The sequence below is a fragment of the Staurois parvus genome, unplaced genomic scaffold, assembly GCF_062004578.1.
Source record: "Staurois parvus isolate SC_StPar_1 unplaced genomic scaffold, SC_StPar_1.0 ptg000154l, whole genome shotgun sequence".
NCBI lineage: Eukaryota > Metazoa > Chordata > Amphibia > Anura > Ranidae > Staurois > Staurois parvus.
The window spans coordinates 8190228-8212637 of NW_028317950.1; the positions used below are offsets into that span (position 1 = coordinate 8190228).

General features: G+C 42.4%; 1 protein-coding gene across 2 annotated transcripts in view; it reads right to left on the bottom strand.

The window, feature by feature from the left end:
• Nucleotides 1–1168: 1168 nt before the first annotated feature.
• Nucleotides 1169–22410, bottom strand: part of TBC1D25 (TBC1 domain family member 25) — a 35810-nt gene continuing 14568 nt past the window's right edge. For both annotated transcript variants that reach the window (XM_089675017.1, XM_089675016.1), the window contains exons 5-6: nucleotides 17179–17367; nucleotides 1169–13785 (exon numbers count right to left, since the gene is read on the bottom strand). In XM_089675017.1, coding sequence (XP_089531143.1) covers nucleotides 12352–13785; nucleotides 17179–17367 — 1623 coding nt within the window. In that variant the 3' untranslated portion in view covers nucleotides 1169–12351. The remainder of the gene's footprint in view (nucleotides 13786–17178; nucleotides 17368–22410) is intronic.

The following is a 22410-nucleotide window of genomic DNA, read 5'->3' on the forward strand; positions in this document are numbered from 1 at the left end:
ATCTACCACTGCTGTACTCAGGGGTTGCGACCTGGTCTCGGTCTGCTCCAAGTCCATCCCCACCATCAGGGGCCTTGGTGAATAAGCAGATTGGGACTTAGACCCCGCGCCCTGAGGAATCCCGTGCTGTGGGTTGCTAGAGACTCCGACAGGCGGTGCATGACAGTCTCAGACGGTTTGCTTTACCCACAAAAACCAATCAGCTTGCCCCTTGATCTCTCATGCTGCAATGGGAGAATGGAATATGTAACTTGTCAACTACATAATAGCCACTGTGTGCTGATGTCAGCACATGATTCCACCTTGGTTTTTGCACCAAGGTAGTAAACACTGATAGACCTATATGGACAAAGCAAACCAAGAAGAGGGCAGTGACCCCTAACAGCCATCAAGATTCCAGTTTACTGCCATCAAACCTGGAAAGGGTTTCTGATTGGTGGTTACAGGTTGCGCACTTTGTACACCACTCTGCTCCTTCAATTGCCTTCCGGAATAAGCTCATTAGCATTGCCTGGACTTAAAGTACAACTCCCGCATTCCCTTCAGTCTTGACAAATGTGGTATCATAAGGCAGGGAAAGGAGATAGTTTAGTAAATGGTGTTTATTAATTTCGTATTCTTTAATGAGGTGATGATGGAATTCCTACAGTAACCAGCAAAAATGTAAGTGAAATCTGAACTGTCAAGTGTAAGCAGACAATGATGCCGGCAACATTCTAAGGCCTCATGCGCATATGAGCTAAAAAAATGCAGCTTTTACAGGTTCTTGAGCTTTTTTTTTTTTTTTTTAAATCTGCCTCTAAACTCTCCTCCATGTTAATCTACTGTATGTGGCCATATACACATAGGTGGTACAGGAGTTTACAGCAAAAAACCCCCCAAAAAAACCCATCACCTGTGCATTCATGGCTTAGACGTGTTTTCATAGCTGCTTTTCTGCCAGGAGAAAAGTGTTTAGAAGAACTCGGTGTGCATGAAGACTAATGCAGTTAGGTTGACACTGCTTTCCTCTTTTTTTTTTTTTAATTTCACATTCTTGAAAAAAAAATAATAAAAAAATGAAATGAGCTTGGTTGGGGGAGGGGTCAAATCGACAGGTAAGATGGAAGCAGAAAACCCTTTCATACCATAATAATTAAATTAAAAAAGCAAAACACAATAAAAGGAGTTCAATAATATTTACACACTTTATTAATTTACGGCCCTAACTTACAATATTGGATTTATGAACAAAAAAGTGGAATGACACTAAGTCTGAGTTACATAGGAAATGCCATTATAATTTAGACAATAAATATAACAATACATAAAAGACACATTTTTTTTGGTAACAGATACTCGCCGTTGCTGTCAGCATTAAAGGGCTATTCCAAAGCTGGTTTGCTGTGATGTTCAGAGGGCCCAAATAACACAGCAGATTATAATATCTCCCAGGGACTACAATGACCCCTCCATTCTCCCAGCTCCACCCCTAATGCATTGGACTCTGTCCTTTTGCTGTGATCCATGTAGTGTAAAAAAAAAAAAAAAAAAAAAAAAGGGAGAGCGTGAACTTTTCAAATTGGCTGCAGTAAGTGAGCAGAGCTGGAATCTCAGGTACAAAAAAAAATGTCCAAGTCTTCAAGATAATAAAGCGTCATTCAACCTGATGGCACCACCAAACATTAACTAGTTCAGAATGCACAGACCCTTAAAGGAAGGACCAGTACACGAATACATTGACAATGGTTTGTGACAGAGGTAGGTTTGGCTATCCACAAGAATGCTTCAGCGTCATGGGATTGGTGGACGAGCAGGGATCAGCAACACCCCGGCATCTGGAAAGCTAACGCGAGGGGCATGGTACTAAAATAAAGTGTGTATGAGAAGCAGTGTAAACATCCTGATTAAAATTGACTACAGGAACACAAATACAGGAACTTGGCAGTTAAAATCAATGTTTAATCAATGTCAATAAAAATGTTATATATATATATATATATATATATATATATATATATATATTTTGTGTTGAACCAAAAAGAATTGATTGCATATTATGGCGAAGATAGCTGTGGTATTACTACTGAGATATATAAAAACCTATAAAATGTATTTGCCCCTTTGGAAATGTTTATATGTTTTATTATCAGAGAGCATGAACCACATTGGAGTAAATTTTGTGTTTTTTATACTGATAACAGAAATATGCTCTATAATATCAAAGTAAAAACAGATTTCAGCAAAAAAACATTTTAAAATGAATTACATTTACATAAAGAAAAAATACAAAACAATTGCATAGGTATACAAACAATAAAGGCTGCCATACACAGCTCAATTCTCTCATGCAGCCTGCAGGTTGAAAGAGAGGAAATCAATTGCTTCTCCTAGGAACGCTAACAATGTGGATTGAGGACTCTCCAGCATCAGATATTATATTCAGGCTATTGTGACACCCACGGGTGTCTGAGTACCTGAACAGTAACTGCATCTGATAGGACACAGTTACTGTTTGGCCGATAAATTTCCACCTGGCTCAGTCACTTTTTAAATTGACTTTTACAAGCTAAGTGGTGCTTATAGCTTCCGATTGCGCAACGGATCAAATTCAAAATCCTAACGCTGACGTACAAAGCTGTCCACCATACTGCCCCGAACTACATCACTGACCTAATATCCAAGTACCGCCCAGCACGCACACTCCGCTCCTCACAAGACCTCCTTCTCTCTAGTTCCCTGGTCTCCTCCTCCCATGCCCGCCTCCAGGACTTCTCCAGGGTGTCACCCATCCTCTGGAACTCCCTGCCCCAACCCATCAGATTATCACCTACTCTCCTCTCCTTTAGGCGCACCCTGAAAACCCATCTCTTCAGGGAAGCCTACCCTGCCCCCTGCTAACTTGCGGACCTCCTCCACTCTTCCTACCACTCCATCCCCCACAGCTATCTCCTCCTGTGCCACCATCCCCTCCCTCCTAGATTGTAAGCTTGAAAGAGCAGGGCCCTCGATCCCCTCATGTTTTGCATTGTATTGGTATTGTTCTGTCACATGTTCTGTCCCCCTTTGTAATGTACAGCGCTGAGCGAACTATTGGCGCTTTATAAATACTGTATAATAATAATAATTATAGGACCACCCACTGTCTAGCTGCCCATGGGGACCCTGAGGGTCCCTTCACACCATGGCACTACAGCAATGCATAGTAGCATGTGTTACAAGTGTTAGTGTAATGCAGTAATATTCATTCTGACATCAATGCACTTGCACTGCACTGCCTTCTCAACACACCTGCATTGCAGCACAAGGAAACACACTAACACATGGTGTCGTGAGCTGCTGAAAATGCACATTTTTCAGTGCTTTTTGGTATGTTAGGCAGCCCATTTGAATGAGTTGCCTGGCCTAATGCAATGCACATTAATGAATAGCACAACATGCACTAACAAGCATGTGCTAACACAATGTTAACGGGCCCTTAAAGTTAGTATTTAGTAGGTGCACTTCTGGGAGCAATTACAGCCTCCAGTGTGTGTATAGGTCTTTATCAGCTTTGCATAACTGGGCACTGAAACTCCCCCCCATTCCCCTACAGGACAGCTCCAGATCAGTCTGACTGCATGAGGATTGTGAGTGAACAGACTATGGTAAGTCCAGCCATAACTCTCTACTGGATTCAGATCTAGACTCCTACCTTGCCACTGTGGGAGATTAAAACTTCCAAGGGGGTGAATACTTCTTATAGGCACTATATGTATACATGCGTCTATGTGAATCTGCTCATAGATCCCTTAATAAGTAACAAACACAGGCATCAAGTATGAGATGTGGATTCTACATTGATTTCTGAATACGTCCTTCACTTTAGAGCCACCAACCTGTGTTCATAATTTATATATGCACTCCAAAAGCCTCCCATAGGTTATTATGACTCAAAGGGGGAAATTTATTAAAAATGGAGGGTGTAAAATCTGGTGCAGCTCTGCAGAATAACCAATCAGCTCCCCCCGGTTTTATTGTCAAAGCTTATTTGAACAAGATGAAGTTAGAAGCAGACTAGCTACCGTGCACAGCTCCACCAGATTCTTTGTGCATCAGTTTTAGTAAATCGCCCCCCGTAGGTCTGGTAAAAGTGTGAAATGTGAAAAATATGGATATATATTTCAAGGCTAATCTCCTGATAATGCCAGTTGCCTGGCTGGTAAGCTCATTTCCTGTCTCCAATACTATCTTAGTCACTGACCCACCAGAAAACATTAAAAAGTCCCGGAATGCCCATTTCCTGTCTCCAATACTTTCTTAGTCAGTGACCCACCAGAAAACATTAAAAAGTCCCGGTATGCCCATTTCCTGGCTCCAATACTTTCTTAGTCACTGACCCACCAGCAAACATTAAAAAGTCCCAGTATGCCCATTTCCTGTCTCCAATACTTTCTTAGTCAGTGACCCACCAGAAAACATTAAAAAGTCCCGGTATGCCCATTTCCTGGCTCCAATACTTTCTTAGCCACTGACCCACCAGCAAACATTAAAAAGTCCCGGAATGCCCATTTCCTGGCTCCAATACTTTCTTAGCCACTGACCCACCAGCAAACATTAAAAAGTCCCGGAATGCCCATTTCCTGTCTCCAATACTTTCTTAGTCAGTGACCCACCAGAAAACATTAAAAAGTCCCGGTATGCCCATTTCCTGGCTCCAATACTTTCTTAGTCACTGACCCACCAGCAAACATTAAAAAGTCCTGATATGCATGTTTGTTCTGAGTGAGCAGTGCAGAAAAGCATTAAAGCCTGAAGATGAGCATGACAGCCAAAGAACTAGCAGTTTCAGGGGATCGGCAGATGGCAATTCCCTGTATATCTTTCACTAAAATGACTTCTCTGAAACGCTTTACATTTATACTTGTGCATGTTATTAGAACGAGTGGAATGGACCAGCTAGGCACATTTATTGAAAAATAAAAGGAGAAATGAAAAACCTGTGAAATCTGGCAGACCATTATGTTTCTTAAAGAGAATTTGTGCTGAGTGGTAGATTCACATTAATGTGCCTTCCCCAGCTGTTTAAGGGATTTATATAGTTCCGACAATTTCATGCAGCGCTTTACATACTGAACATTCACATTAGCCCTTGCACTCATGGAGCTTACAATGCAAGTTCATACATACATACATACATACCCACACAAGCATACAAAACTAGGGCCTATTAAGCTAACAGCATGTCTATGAAGTGTGGAAGAAAGCCAGACTACTAAGAAGTTCACACAAGCACAGGGAGAACATGAGCATTCCATGGAGACTTCTACCTGGGAAACATATCAAGGACCCCAGTGCTGCAAGGCAGAAGTGCTAACCATTAGGCCACTGTGCTACCCTTTGCCTTTCCATCACTCCCTACTGCTCTGTTCAGCCAAAAGTCACACTAGTTGGATCTTACACAAAGGGATAAGGACTCCTCCATGTGACAGCTCTGGTCAATCATGCACTCATGCACACGGGACATTTTGATAATGCTGGGAACGTTAGCTGTGTAAAGTCACGTTAAAAACGTGAGTTTTTCAGCATTTTTTAATTAGCGTTTAGTGGCGGTTTCCCACGTTTATGGTTTTTAGTGTTTTTTTAACCAATAAAAAAGGTTTTTCTTTGGTCAAAAAAAGTCCAAAAACGCCAGTTTGTGGTGTTTTACCATGTTTTTCAGCGTTCAAGCGTTTTTACAGCTACAAAACTCCTCTAGAAACCAACTAGTCCTGTTTTTTTTTCCAGCCAAAAAATGTTGATTACAGTCTATGTGGGGGTTTAGTAGCTGTAGAAAAAAAGTCAAAAGCCAAAAACAGCAACTGTAAAAACATCCAGTGTGCATGGGGACTTATGCAGTCACATGCTTCACCATATCCAGAAGAATCGGGTACTTTCTTGGCTCCTCATGACTGAACAAAGAAAAAGGGAGCAAAGAAAAGATGAGTATGTGCTGCTGGGGAAGGGACATTAAAATAAAGTCTCCTAGATTGTAAGCTCGAAAGAGCAGGGCCCTCGAACCCCTTGTGTATTGTTTTGTTACTGTATTGTCTCATGTACTGTCCCCCACTATAATGTACAGCGCTGAGCAAATGTTTTGGCGCTAATACTGTATAATAATAATAATAAACCTGTTGCTTTGCACTACATAGGTAAAGTACAGTTGCTTTAAAAGGGGGTTTTCTAACTTCAGGCAACTTAACTTGTTGATTTATAAAAGCACTTCCGCAAGTGTTCAGGCAGAGGAACTACTTATGTCCTGGAATTCAGACTATTAGTTTTGCTCATTGAATTAGAGTCTACTGTATCCAGAAGGTAACGTTATGTGCCATCCCAGGACAACTTACCTGATGGTAGAAATAACGACATGGCTGAACAAAAGGAAGCTATATAGCAAGGCATGGAAGGGAAGTTACAGAGGAGCTCATTTAAACTAACTTTGAATAACTTTGCCTAAGGGCTGGTTCACACTATAGAAACGCAGTCCAGATGTGTTTCTGTATGCGCGTTTTTAAGCATTCCAGTGCGCTTTTGATGCGTTCCAGTTCATTTCTCCCCCTCTTTTTATTCAACTTAAATAAGGACATGTGCGCTCTGGTGCATTTTACTGCGTTCCAGTACAGTTCAGTGCAAAAAAAAACAAATAAAATGCAGCATGTTCTACTTTCTTTGCTGCAACTGGAACGCACTGGAACTGACCGCACTGGTGTGAACTATGCCATTGGAAACTATGTAACCTACTCTCAATGTGTTTTTGATGCAGAAAAGAAGAATGCACTGGACTGCATGTGGTGTGAACTGGCCCTAATAGTAGAAAAATCTTCACAGGATATGGGCTGTAAAAGACCACTGGGCTTCTAAAATGCAAGCCCACTTGGCTGTGGTGCCCATCCACTGGTTTCAATTTTAGCACGGACATGGAGTATACAGTTTTGAAGTGCTGATTAGATTCACTGTATGCTGTTCCAGATCTGCAACTCAAAGGACTGAAGACAGGCAAGCGACTAGCATTTCCAACAGCATTGCAATTAAGCCAGACCTTTAATTCCTTTTGACAGCACACCTTTAAAGCTGAACTCCAGGGATGATATATTTTGCATACTTACCATGGGTATGCATATGTAATACCTGATTGGCTTTGTGTAAACCACTGTATTAGGCTAATACAGCGATGACTGCGATCTTCCAGATGTTATGCTGAGCTATGAGCAGCTGTCCTTCTGCTTAGTAACTACAGTCAGTCATAACTATGCAGAAGGGCAGCTCTTCAGAATGGCACCAGGAAGATTCTGGCCATCACTGTAGTAGCTTGGGCTACTACAGCCTCCATGGCAGTCAAATGGGTTTCACATATGCATAATTACATTGGGCCAAGCTGGCCCAATGTAAAACGTACAAAAAATGTATCAACCGTGGAGATGAACTTTAAAAAGTGTTACTAAACCCACAACTGTAAAATCAGTCTGTATATGCAGTAATGCATGCTTGTTATACTCAATGTGGAACCTAAGGGGTTAATCCTCTGCATTGAGTAAAAAAAGCTGTTTGATCCTCAGTTCTCTGATCCTCCCCTTCTCCAGTGTCCCCCACTTACCTCCTGATAAGAGTGGAGTCACTGTGCACATGCTCAGTTTGGTGTGTATTGCTAGAGGTTTTTTTTCTTCCTTCCTGGGAGAGTGAATGTGACCAGCACAGGGCCAATCAGCACTGTCCAGACAGAGGTCAGGGGTTCTGCATCCTTCTAGAGCAGAAAGAACACTCCTCTTACAAGCTTTAACCAGTGCTCTGCTGGACAGTGATAGAAGTCACAAGACTGCTCTAATTGCTGATGAGAAAAGGTATTTAGCAGTTTATATTTACATTTCCATGTTCTGTGTACTGTGGGAGATCAGATATAGTGAATACAAGGTCCTAGGTTTAGTAACACTTTAAGTGCAACCAAAGTTAATTTTGGCTTTGGATAGAGTTGGGAAACATTAGAACCCCTTATACTTTATCAGGTGCTCCATATTAGAGATTTTCCCTCGCTTCCTATTCTAGTGACTGCAGCTTCATCAGAGAGGAATTGAGGGAAAATCTCCAACAGCTACACATACATATTTTTTTTCTTTTACAAAAATGTTTATTAGAGTTTTCAATAGGTTTAACAGCACAGAATAAAAATGCAAAAATTTCCAGTATAGAGAGTAATAGAAAGCATATAAAAAGGCCATAAGCCACAAGAGCTAATCAAAACAGAAGAGTAACCGCTAGCATAACAACAAACAGTATGAATAACAATGGGCTGTAGGGATGCATTTATGAAGGAAACAGCCCTGACCTGTGGGGTCTGCTCCACCTGTTGAAGAGATACAATCCACATCCTAGGGCTGCAGTGACTTCAGCCATACATATATTTTTATTCTTTTATTCTATGTCCCTTCTGTAGGTTTTCAGCAGGACAACAAATAAGGAAACATTTCTCCAACAGTGCCCCAGATAGCACTGAAAACCTGACCAACATTCTAATCCTTCCCCTCTCTATCTGAAAGTAAAAAAAAATAAAGAAAAGGTTTTGATTGGACTTACACTATAAGAAGACCCCATTTACAGCATAACAATCTGAATTTAAATAAAGCTATGCACTGCTGCAGTTCAAGGAATAGTGTTGTACGGCCATCAGGTGCTTTTCCCTATCCTTGTCGTACCTTTCTTTGGCAAAAACAAATAAAACATCATAAAAAAAGAACAGTACAACAAAACACAGTATAAAACAAATCAGAACTTAAACACAATAAATAAATAAGAGGCGCTGTGCCCATGTGCAAAATGAGAGGCTGGAATGAAATGAACGAGGACCTGGCAGCTGACACTCCAACCTACTCTACAGTTTTTGGAAAATACTGGCTCCTTCCAACCATAAGACATGTAATGTACGGTGTGTACATAGAACAGGGGAGATTTGCAAAGCAAGGAGCAGTGTGCAATTAGGCAAGACCAATATAACGTCAACAATCGTAGTTGGAAATTTCTGCTCTAGTAGTAACAACCATTGTTTGGATCAAGTCAACATGGACATTATTTTTTAGTTACAGGATTAATTTACTGGACAACTCCTGTGAATGGTGGCAGGTTCCTGTTCAGTTTGACATCCACCACTTTTGCTCTAATAGCTTGTTGCTGACTAATGGCACTCAATTCAACTGCAATGCAAAACCTTGTTTCACATTAGCTGGTGGTGCCCATAAATACCACCAATGTGCAAATGTATCATCAATGCAAATAGGGTATTCACACTGCAAAGGTACCCAACTGACCCTGTTTTTGTAAATCGCCCCTAAAGTTTTCTGCCTTTGTTTAATCATTGGAGTTTTCAGTTTAATCATTGGAGTTTTCAGGTAGTTATTCTGGTTCAAGTGCACCTGTCACATTCGCAGAGTCCATCACATTCCTCCATGATGTTACAAGTAACCAGATGTTACCAAATGACAGCACAATCACTGTCACTCTTGTTCTCAAAAACTGGGATTTTGGGTTCAGTACCAGCACACAATTTTCAAGACCCCTGCGTTCTTTCCTGGTTCTTTAGCTTCCTCTCAAAACTAAAAATATAGCTATAGTATAACTGGATTCTACGCAGCCCTCCTATTACTTATTCTAAATCTAAAGACTGTACAATCAGCTGTAGGCAAACAGGCTACTTAGGCTCATGTTCAGCCCTGAGCCAAAGACCGGTTCATGCACAGAAGACAGGTGCTCTTCAAGGGACATAAAACCAAAAATGATATCTCAACCTATGAGGAAGATAAAAACAAATATTTGTTCTTCTTAAAAAAAAGGAAAAAGGCCACAACATTGTGGCATCTCACTCATATCTCCGTCGCGATTTGTTCTATGTGCTTATTATACTTGGGTCTGATACACTGTCACGCATAGTATAAATCACGTATAGGTTGTACTATATTATTATAAAGGCTATACAATACTTAACCATGGTTGGTTATCACTAGCTACCAATTTATTTCCCACTGTCCCATCTATGCTAGAAATATGACATTGTCAGGCCAATCAGGCACCTTGTATATACACATCACCCCCCAATACATTCTATCATATGGTAATAAATCCATCTTCTATCGACCCCCCCCCCCCCCCCAAGTCAATGATGCCTCAATTAGACATAAATGAGATATCAATCATCAGTGTTCAAATAAAAAAAAAAAATCAGGATATACAAGGTGGTGAGGAAGTCTCCAACAACCAAATAACACTTTAGAGCAGCTAGGCCCAGTAACCAGCACCTTCATAAAGCCTGGCAGCACTACTTGTGCAGGAACTGAACAGGGAAGCAAGAATGACTTCAATGCCTGATTTGGACCTTTTTCAGCTATGACATGTAAGGAGAGGCGACCACACATTGGAGAAAAAAAATTCCAGCTGACAGAAAGAGGCATGGGAAGTGTGTGGATTTTGCATCCCTGCTTTAATTGCTACAGGCAACGCAGGCAGTTCTTCTTTCAGTGACTTCCATCCATACAGTCCCTAAAATGAACCTGTGCCTTTCCCCTGCAGGACATGCAAACAGATTTACTTTAAACCCATCTTATGCAGCATATAGTAATTAAAGATACTTCAGAGGTAATTTTTCCCCCCCAATTTGGATACAGTCAGGAAGGGTTAAAATTGCAGTCAGCTTTTTTCTGCCATCTTTGAACCATTAGGTAGACTTCAATACACTTCCTGTCCTGTAGACTCAGGAGAGGATAGATTTCCATTGTGAAGGATGCCCCCTCTTAGACAGCCGTTTCAGAAACAGTTGTCCCCATTATAAGATTTCTCCTCTATTCCTGATCTGGTGGCAACTTAAAATTTTGTATTTATTCCGAATTTCATTCTCAGTGACAATGGTGATCAGCACCATTACAGAAAGTAAATCTCCCTAGGGAGGACACAGACAGCAAAAAAACCTGACCATTGTTCTAACCCCTGACCACTCTATTCAAGTTAACTTTTGATTATACTTTAACCATTGCTCCCTCCACTGCATGGAGCGAAAAAAAAAGAAGAGATGTACAAGCTCAGAGCCAGAGCTTAAACAAGGATGAGCAGTCTATCCCTGCACTCATGTGACAGCATTGGGCCAATCACCCAGAACCAGCAATGTCATATGAAAGAAAGTAAAGGGAGTCATATAATCCCCATACTCAGAAGTACTTGCTATTTCTCTTAACTCTCAGTGGTGAATGGAGGGGCAGAGGAACAAATGGAAAATAAACATAACGTGATGTGACGGCTTTCAAGTGAACTGGTGCTTTGCCTTGCATGGGCGAATCACAGGTTCATTTTAAGAAAAGGAAAGCCTTGCAACCTAAAACACAAAGCTTATTCATTAGCTCCCTCTAGTGTCCATCTCTTAAACAGCTGCTAAAGTGTTTCACACGTTTGCACCAAACTTCACTGCGTGTTCCTGAATAGTATTCAGTCTACGTAACTCTGGTCCTTAAATTGTCAAGTTGTCTTTGCTCTTCGTCCTCCAAAATATAGAATTCCCACGTAAATCAGCACAGTCAATGACATTTGTAATACAATGATCAGAGATACACAAATTCTTTCATACAAGGCTCTTAGTTTCAAAAAACATCCTTCTAGGCCCTCAACTGATAAATCTAGATAATGGGCCAAGTTCAGTAATCCACAGCAGCCAAACATTTCAGTTTGTGCAACTCAAAACCAAGTGAACTCTGATGGGGATTACGGATCTTTGTATATTACTTTCTGCCATATTGAATTAGCTTTTTTGTCCTAGATCCCTTGTGTAAACTCAAAATTTCCTATGCACAAGATGAATCTAAAGCACGCTGCACACATCAGCGGTTGCACACAATATAGGTAAACATTAGCGGTTCTTTGACAAATCCCCAAATAAAAACACATTGCATGCCAAATATGAAACTGATGCTTATATGATTAACATGTAGGTATATGTCACTCTTTGGTGTGTAGAGGCACCGAAATGTGACATTGATCAACATGAAGAGAAGTAGCAGTTCCATATTTGTTGTGCAACATGTTCAGCTGTATTCATGGCCAAATAAAGTTGCAGAATGCCTAAAAGTTAAATTAGTGTTTAACTGGCTCCTTTTTTGTCTGAGCCAAGTCTGACAAATCAAACCAGCTCATCCCATTCAAGCCAGCGAAAACATTTTTGCATTCCTAAATGTCATTGTTCAGAATATGGTGAAACAACCACGCCAGGGACTTATTTGCAAATATTGGTCTGCAGAGTAGATGCTAGTCTTTGTTCTATCCCTTTTACCGTATTGTTCCCTGCTTGGAAATTGGTACCCATCCAGCTGGGAAATGATGGAGGAAAGGTCAGGAAATGACAGGTGATTCTGCTGCGGCCTCATCTCCCTCCTCGGAATCCCATACCTTGGACTGTAGGTAGTCCGCAAAGAGAGCTTTGGCGCGGTGCAGCACACGGTTCAGGTTGTGCCTCCTGACTAAGCGATTAAAGTGCATCGCCAGCTCGTCATAACCCATGTTTTGTTTCATGATCTGCTCGCGGTGTTCCAGCAAGATGGAAAGGCATAAAAACAGCATGAAAGGATTTCCGCGCCCAAACTCCTGGGGCGGGGGAAGGCTGATAGGGGCCGGGGAAGTGGCCACAGTCTGTTCAGCTTCTGGCACAACCTCATCTTCAGGCTTAGCAGCAGAGGTTTCACCAGCTTGGTCCGCATTTTCAAGAGATGTTGAGCTCTGTGATGTGGGGGAGCAAGAGGTCAAAGAAAGAGCAGATATGGATTTGGTGACACTAAGGGAATCAGATGGTCCTATAAGGGGTTCCTGTTCCCATAACCGTTCCTCATCCTCCTCCTCCTCTATGGATTGTCTGACCTGCAAGGTAGGACTTGCTAGATCATCAGTCTCAAAACTTGACCGTGTTTCATTCTCCTCATAACATTTGAATTCCCCGAAGCTAGCCTGTTTCAAAAAAGGACATATCAATGCTGGAGATCCCTCCAGTGCAACAGGTTCTTTGCTTTCCACAATCTCCTCCACTTCTTTCTCTACCACTTCATTCGCCTCTTCATCTGGGCTCAGGCCACGGTCCGGCCTCATCATGTGCCTTTTCCGCGTGTTTTTCCGACACTCCCCTGGTGCGCAGGGGGGCCCCACCAGTTCCACCTCTTTCTCTGGAGGATCTGGAGGTAAAGAGCTCCACATGACCTCTAGCATTCTCAAGGCATCCTCAAAGGCAAACTCCCTTTTAAGTTCTAGCAGCAGCCAACGATAACAGAAGAAGAGGTCATCAGCACCACGCGACATTAGGTAGGTGTTGAATTCTGGGTCAGAGTAACGCAATAGAAGTTTGAGATGGGAGAACTTCACAGACATGCACTCACCATCCATGCGGAAATTGCCCTCAAGCCTCTTCATAATGCCACAGAAGCAGATGAAGGCATGAGCCTCGTTGTCCATGACTGCTAAGATAGGCGATGCAATATCACTCATACCTTGGCAGTAAGACACCTGTGGGTGGGTAACGGCATAGGTGGTAAGCAGGTCGTGCAGGGCCTGTAGATGAGGATTATCCTCTGAACCAGAGTAATATGGGTGAGTGCGGTCTGTTCGGAGAACATCCTTCATTACGTTACCCTGAATGAACTCCAGGTCCTCCTGGCTGCACCTCTCTCTCCACTCACTCTTCAGCTGATAATACTCCCGAGTTTTACTCTTCATGTAATCCATGCGTTCCTGTCCAGTTAGCCCATCTGGGTACACGTTGAGCAAGTAACGCCAGACGACCTGCATGGAGAATACAGAAAACAATACAGGAACCAAAGGGAAAGGGAATTTCGAATCTAAAGAGGGTATGGGAAATATATTAGAAGAAAAAAATTAATCAGCAAGTCCAAGCAAAAAGTAATAAATTCACTGATCTGCTACAATAGCCATCGTTCTTACCATTACTGGGCACCGTTTTAAACAGTCATAAGATGCCTGCTATTAGCCCCAGTCAATGCACCTCTCTTCCTGTCAGTCTTGGCCTGCTGTTGCAAAACAATCATGGACAGGCTGAATGTAAAACAGAGCAGTAGCAGATTCACTGGAAGTTTAATTTACAGGTCTGCCAACCTTCTATCCAATAAGAATTACTTACGAGCCATTAGGTGCGATCAATGGACAGATGAATAGCAGTGCTCCCAAACAGCAAAGTGAAGCTAAATTAGAACAGGGCAAACGAAAGGGTTTCCTTGCTAAGAAAAGCAGGTACCTTGTGCTCTTAGTTTTTAATTATTAAAATGGATGACAAACTAGCTGTAAGTTATGAAAACCACTGCCATCAATATACTACTGTTTTGTTTAGTCATTGTGCACTGGAGTTGAGAAACACAAACAACCGAAGGGGTGTTTTTAGGGCAAGCAAGAGTGTGAATACTTTAATCCTGCAGGAGTGGAAACGGATGTAATTTAATTATGAAAAATGATGAAGGACTATATAAAGCTTTAGGTAAAGCAGATGCGAAGGATAGACGTATTTTTAAAAATACATTAGTATGCGGCATAGGGTTAAACCCACTAACCTATACCAACCATTTAAGGTTAAGTGGTTAAACACCCCCCCCCCCCAAAACGTTAAAGCAAATAACACAAGTATTAATAAGCCTATGACCTACTGCATTTTTTATACCTGTGCATAAAGCAGTAGTAAAGCCTCTTGTACACTTGGAGGCCTCCAATTCCAGAAGACATCTTATATGGGGAAACGCATCGGGAGAAGCTAGAAGTGTGACACCATCATGCACTGGCGCACTCGAGGGTATCGCAGTTGTGCTGGAAAATTTTTACTGCTGGATATTTCCTCATGTTTGGAAGTGCAATCCTAAAGTAAATCCTAAGTAAACTAATATCACTACAGTACAACACTGTGAGATTTCTTCCTTATGCTTTTGATATGTATTTGTGATAGCAGGAAAAAAAAAAAAAACAAGTGTTACACTCTCACGGCCAGGACACTGCTGTTGTAATTGGCTGACGGGGTCGAAGAGCTCCTGTGGGCTCTGATGGTGAGAGCGTAGGCTCTCTAGGGTGGAATACACAAAGCACTATCGATCTCTTTACTGTAAGATCATATTTGGCTGGTAAGAGGCCCCTTGGTCTAAGAAGCACTTTTTAGCACTGAAGCACTCCTTTAGTATTTTAAGCAGTGAGCATTTTTTTTTAAAGCACTTGGAAGGACTTTTTACTTTAAAATGATGAACTGTTGCCTGAATTTTTGATTAAAATTTTACTTTGAGAATATAAAAATTGATCATTTTTATACTTTTTATTAATTTCATTGTGTACTTTATTGCGGTTTGGCACATTACATAAAATAGTGTTTATTATTGTATATTAAATATATATGAATTGTTCACCTTTTTGTGTGAAGGATATTTAAAGAGACAGCACACTTTTCTTTTTAGTTATAGCGTTTTGGATTCTGTATTCAGAATCTTGTAAGGTGCAGCAGTCTTACTTCAGTAGTGGCTGCGCACGAGGTCTGAACTCTATATTGGTTATAAAGAAGGCTCTCCTGTAGGTACTGTAAAAAATCTTATAAACGCGTACTGTTCAGAAGATATTCACAGCAGCTGCAACTGGTGACGTCATTGGTGCATGCGAGCAGCTCTGCATTCAGGTCACACTGAATGTGCCATCAATGCAGAGCGCCGTGCCGCAATTGTGCACATACACAGGAGTGAAGTCATTGCAGCCCAGCTATTTAAATGGCCGGATAGAGCACAAACCCAGAATGAAGACCAAATAAAGATGGAAGGACCATTAGCGGTGACAACGTGCCACTGGAGGGCTTTGTTTGAAAGGCAAGTCTGCCATAATGTGTTAGCATTAAGCAATGTGCTGGCAATTGTTCGCATTATACTAGCACTTATATTTATTTTTATAGGGTTTACTTCTGCTTTAAGAGGTGTCACCAAAAGCCTAAGCTACTGCTCTATTTCTATTCAACCTCTCCATTGCTGCACTGTACCTGCCAACAAGGACTGTCAACCTGAAAGTCGCCTTCACCATGTACCTGTTTGACTCATTACCTTTAGTGCCAGGTACTATAAATGATGATTTGTACACTGCAATAGATTCATGTAGTCATTAAAGTCCAAAAACTGCTAGTAACCCCTGCAAAGCTTAGCTACAGCGTAGATCTCACATTTTTCCAGACCAAGGTCAAAAAGACATCAGGGCTCCCCTGAGATGTATATCCTGCTTTCCAAATCTGTCGATTTAGAACCACATAGGATAAGCATGTGTTAAATAACTTTATGCAGGGGCTCCTGCTTCTAGCAATTTCTGATCTCCACTGATAACATGAGTGCAACACAAAAATCACTATTTATGGCTATAACCTCGAAAAACATTAAAACAAGATATGTGTTCCTCTGTTGCACTCTAGTTGAGCCGTGTTCCCACAACCGATTTTCATTGGCTTATCCACCGATTTGACCCTACGGTCCGTGCCGGGGGTCGCTCCAGTGAGATGCGGTTGAGGAACCACCCTACTTTGGCTTCCTAATACCCCCGTCTCCCAACTCCCTCTCCCCCCCCTTTTTTTTTTTCCTTTTCTCTCTCTTCCCCCTTTTTTTTCTCCTAGTTTACATTTTTGGTTGTATGAGTTCTCTCATATTGTTTCAGACATTTTGCCTGGGGATACTCCCCTGATACTTTATTATGTTATATCTCCATAATAGTAGATATTGATCCTCTCCTCTGGCAATTTTACTATATGCTTTTCCTACATCCATATGGATCATAACCTCATCTGTGATGTTTTTTTTTTTTGTTAATCTACTTGTATATGTTCTGTTTACATCTCATACCATGTCTGTTAAATTTATGCAAAATAATAAAGACAAACTTGCCTGTAAAAACATTAAAACAAACACATATGTAAAGGAGAAGATCTCCTCATTTTCAGTCTTTTTTGTAGTTACTGGGAAGACTGGGTGAATTCAAACAAAGCAATGTTTTCATTGGCTTAGGCCTGTAATGACAGTTCTTAAAGCACTGGAAAAAAGGAAAAAAAACTATTTTTGCAAAGTTGCCTGTTTTCTTCAATATATTAAAAGGGCTACCTCATATATGTAGTTAAAAATATGCAGCTGCCATAATATGAACATTAATAAATCCTCTTTTCTTCACCTTTCTCAGCGAGGGCTCTACACCACCATGGTATATGCGAAGGCGAAGCTCTTCTGGACGGGTCAGCTGTCCTTCATGGTTCAGGTATGTGTGGAATTCCACATCACTGAGCGGTGGCTTAAAAGGTTTCACATCCTCACCATACGTCCAGCTCAGTGCCTGTTGCATACGAGAAATTGTACGACCCACCTGTATCACAAGCAAAGTTTCACTGTCAAACCTTACGTGTCTACTCTGCACAGTGTAGACAGCCAGTTTTAAGATAGACAAACATTGAACAAGTAGTGGATCACAGAGATGTGATATTCATTGTTTTCCACTCACGCTGATTCTAAGCAAAACTGGAAACCCTTTTAAAATACACCTAAATCAAAAGTGTTTTTTTTTTAGTTTTCAAGAGCGTAGGGAATTGTTAAAACCACTGTTATTTATTTATTTTTGCATTTCAGGTCTGTGAACCATTGATGAGATTTCTCTCACCACCTGTTATTGCAACTATACAATTGTGCATCCCCCCTTATTTTCTGTAGTGGCGACAATGATCACTGTGATCAATACATAGTGAATCCCCCAGGTAGGCACATAGGCCACAATAAAAACCTGACAGGAGTTTTAAGCTTCTAAACTCACTCTATGCAGATCATATATAAATTCTTTATTCCAAAAAAACATTTAGTTTTAAAAGTGACATGTCACCTAAAGATAACTTTAAAAAAATATTCTCTATACAGCCCGTGACAACAGTCTTTGAATTTATGTGAATGGGATCGGATTGAGACACTTCTGAGGTCATTTAGAATTCACAGTTGTATCTGACCTGCAGTTGATCAGATAAATCCATTTTCCTTTATTTCCTGGAACTCAGGGTCTGCATCCTGGAACATGTGACAGGCCACATCTGAGAGGGAGGCACTGGTGATGTAGTCTTCCCAGGAAAAATCTGTGAGGTCTTGGTTACATCATCAGTGCCTCACGTAAACAGGACAGACATTAATTGTAAGCAAAAAATGTTTAACTAATGAATGTGAAGATGATTTCCTATCAGCATGCAGAACTACATGCCAATATACTTTTTTTTTTTTAAGCCAAAAACTTAACACTCACACCCTTTATAGACCATTAGATTTCCACCTCTTGGGGTTGATTACTTAGCTATGACATTTTTATTACTTAAAAAAACAAAATTAATATGTACACTGTGTTTTGATGACAGACTTTGCTTTTATTTGGCAATATTGTCTGGCAAAAATAATTTTATTATTTTCTATGCAATCTATATGCAAAAAGATGTAAAAAGTACCAGTTACCGGTAACAGTGTTTCTAGGAAATCTTCCAGGATGGCACACCTGAGAGATGACTAGCTCCACCTGACAGGAAACAATCAAAAACAACAGAGTTTAAATTCCCCACCCTTCCCTCCACTCCTCAGTTATGCAAGAGTATTCCTGCACCCTGGTGCACGAAAGTTATTCTGCCTCAAACTGATCAAACACCAGATACGGGTAGGAAGTAGGCCTGCCGTCCTGGAAGATTTCCAAGAAACAGTTACTAGTAAGTGTAACTGGTACTTTTCTCTAGTCCTCTTCCAGGATGGCACACCTGAGATAAGAAGCAAGGAACTCAGGCCTACCTTAGGGCGGGACCACTGTGTGTAATACTGTCCCACCGAACACCAGGTCCCGAGGCGACAACAGCTCTACTCTGTAGTGCCTCACGAAGGTGTCCTGGCTTGTCCATGTGGCTGCTCGGCAGATTTGTTCAATCATTGCTCCAGCCCTCTCCGCCCAAGAGGTCGCAGCCCTCAGGTGTTTGGGAACTGAAATCTCTGACTGCTCATAGGTTAAGGAGATGGCTTGTCTGATCCATCTAGCTACTGTTGGCCTAGATGCTTGCTGTCCCTTCCTCGGGCCACTAAACAACACCAAAAGGTGACTAAACTTCCTGAAGTCACTTACTCTATCCCAATATGTCAGTAAACACCGTTTGGCATCTAAAAAACAAATACTCTCTTCCCTCTCATCCCTCGGGTTTTAACAGAAGGACGATAGAACAATCTCTTGTGTCCTATGAACACCTTGGGCAAATAAAGGGGGTCTTGTCTAAGCACTACCATGTCCTCTAATACCACTAGGAAGGGTTTCTTCATAGACAGATTTTGAAGTTCACCTATCCTCCTTGCCTTTGTGATGGCTAAAAGGAAGCCTAACAGAAATCTGTGCCACTGGCTCAAACAGTGGCTTGGTTAAAGCCTCTAACGCTAAGTTCAGATCCAAAACCGGAAAACTATGTATCTTAATGGGGGTCACCCTTTCCCTGGCCCCCAGAAACCTCTTACCTAGAGGCTCCGATGAGAGTCTCTGGTCCAAAAAGACAGATAAGTTCACCAATTGCACCTCTAGGGTGTTTACAGCTATACCTTTATCCACGCCTGCTTGGAGAAAGTCTAGGATCACAGGGACCATGGGAAGAGAAACCCCATTCACCAGCTTCCTACTGAGAAGAGGAGTCTCTATCACTCTCTCAGAACACTCCCTTCTAATAATCTCCCTTTCAAGAGTCAAGCCATTAACCAAAAAAATTCCGGATTGGGGTGCAGAGTTGGCCCCTGCAAGAGAAGATCCCTCCTGACTGGGACACGCTGCTGGGGGAGCCACGGACCACTTGCTGGCGAACCAGGCTGTTCTTGGCCACCACGGGGCTAGTAAGATCAGTATGCAGCTTGACCAGCTCAGCTTCTGTAGTACCCACGGGATCAATGCCAGAAGGGGAAATGCATATGCCAGCTCAAAATCCCATTCCTGCATTAATGAGTCCAGACCCTTGGACTCCTGCTCCCAGGCCATGGAAAAATAATGCCTCACCTTCCTGTTTTTGCTGCAGGCAAAAAAGGTCTATTTCTGGAATGCCAAAAACCTGACTTCGCTGTAAAAAGACCTCAGGACTGAGTTCCCACTCTCCCTGGTGGATCAACTGTTGGCTGAGAAAATCTGCTTTTGTGTTGGCCAACCCCTTTATGTGGACTGCGGAAACCGAAAGGACCATGCTCTCTGCCCATCCTAGAACCTCTTGAGCTAGGTCCAGGAGTTTCTGGGATCTAGTGCCCCTCTGATGGTTCAGGTATGCCACTGTCAACATATTGTCTGACAGAATCTGGACTTCCTTTCCCCAGATCTGGTCTTCAAAGGACTTGAAGGCCTTGCCTACTGCCAGCAGCTTTCTGTAATTGGAGGAGCTCCCCCATAGGTGTGGCTGCCACGGGCCCCGGGCTTGTCAGTCCTCTAGATGAGCCCCCCAGCCCCACTTGCTGGCATCCATGGTTACCCGACCCACAGTCGTCCTTCCCCCAGATTGTGGGGCCTGAGCCACCACCTTAGCAAGGTTTTTGCATTCTCCAGGAGGGAAACCCTCTCGTCCAGCGATTCTACTTCCCTGCTCCAGGAGGATAGAAGGAAGAATTGAAGCTCCCTGGAATGTAACTGTTCCCACTCTACGGCCGGTATGCAGGCTGTCATGAGTCCTAGGACTCTCATGATGTGCCTCCGGGAGCAATCTGGAACCGTTACCAACCCAAAGACAGCCCCACTACTTTTTTGGTCTTCTCTTGGGGGTAAGAAGAGTTTCTGGACTCTAGAGTCCACTACATACCCCAGGAACACCTTGGTTTGGGAGGGAGTCAATGAGGACTTATCCCGATTGGCAATCCACCCCAAAGATTCCAAGGTGAGGATCACTTTCTCCAGGTCTCTCAAGACTTGCTGCTGAGAGAGGCTGCAGATCATCAGATCGTCTAGCTAAGGAATGAGGGAAATCCCCTGAAAGTGCAAATAGGCTGCCAAGGCTTTGGCAAATATTCTTGGACTGGCCACCAGCCCAAAAGGAAGGGCTTAGAACTGTCAATGGCTGACCCCGGTTCCGTGAAAATGGCAAACTGCAAGAAGGCTTGGTATTTTGGGGCAATGGGAACATGGTGGTAGGGGTCCCTGAGGTCCACAGTGGCCATAAACACTTCCTTGAGCAGATGTTTCCATACACTGTAAATACTTTCCATACGGAATTTTTTGTATCACAAGAAACTGTTCAACGTTCTTAGGTTTATGATCAAGTGGAATTTCCCCGAGGGCTTTTGGACCACAAATAAAAGCTGATATGTTGGCACGGGGACAATCACCTCCTGTTCCGATAAATCCCTGATACCTCCCAGGAGACCCTTTGCCCTTGTTCTGTCTCTGGGGGAATAAATCAACACAAAAAGGTATCAGGGGGGAGTGAGGAGAATTCCAACTGGTACCTCTCCCTTATCAAGTGTAGGATGTATGGGCTCTCTGCAAACCTCCCCCACTGCTGGAGGAACCTGGACAGGCTTCCGCCCAACCTGATGTCTATATTAATTGGGGTCCTTACTAGTAGTTTTGGGGCCAGAAAAAAAGAAGCTCGCTTCCAGTCTACGCTTGTTGGCCCATTTGTTGGGCGAGTCCTTCCTAAATCTTTGCTGGCCCTGATTAGGGGGGGGGCAAAGAAACTTCTTCCCCCTTGTCCTTTTTGGGTTTGGCAAGGAACTTTTTCCCTTTTAGCAGACCTTGACAACACCTGGTCCAGCCCTGAACCAAACAGTAAGAACCACTCAAAGGGCAGACCACGGAGTCGGGCCTTTAACTTCTGATTGCCCTCCCAGGCTTAACCCACACTGCTCTCCAGACTGAGTTGAGAAGCGTTGCCGTTTTAGCCGATGTCCTGACCATCTCTACCACAGCGTCTGCTAAGTAGGCAACTGCCTTACTGACCACTTCCAGGGATTCTAACACCCGCTCTGTCTGGGCTTCCCCTTATTTCTTGGTACCCCGAGAAATGTGATCAATCACTCTATGCATCAAAGCATCAGTATTGCTAGCGATGCAGACGGATGCCAGGGCTGGGGCCATAGTAGTGGTATTAGCATCCCAAGCTCTATGCAACAGTGTCTCAGACCTATTTTCCTTCTGATCCCTGATGTCACCTGCATCCTCAAAGTACAGGTCAGATTTTTTTTTTTATTTTTTTTATAACACACTTGCAATAACGCAGCATATAGTTTAGGAGTGTTGAAGAATGTATCTTCCTCCTCTTCCCCAAAGGGGTACCACCTCTTCCAGGTTTTTAATTTTAAAACCTCTCAGGATCCTTCTACTCTCTCAAAACAATATCTTTGAGAGTTTGATGCATGGGTAGCACCCTACCCTGAGGTCAGACCAACC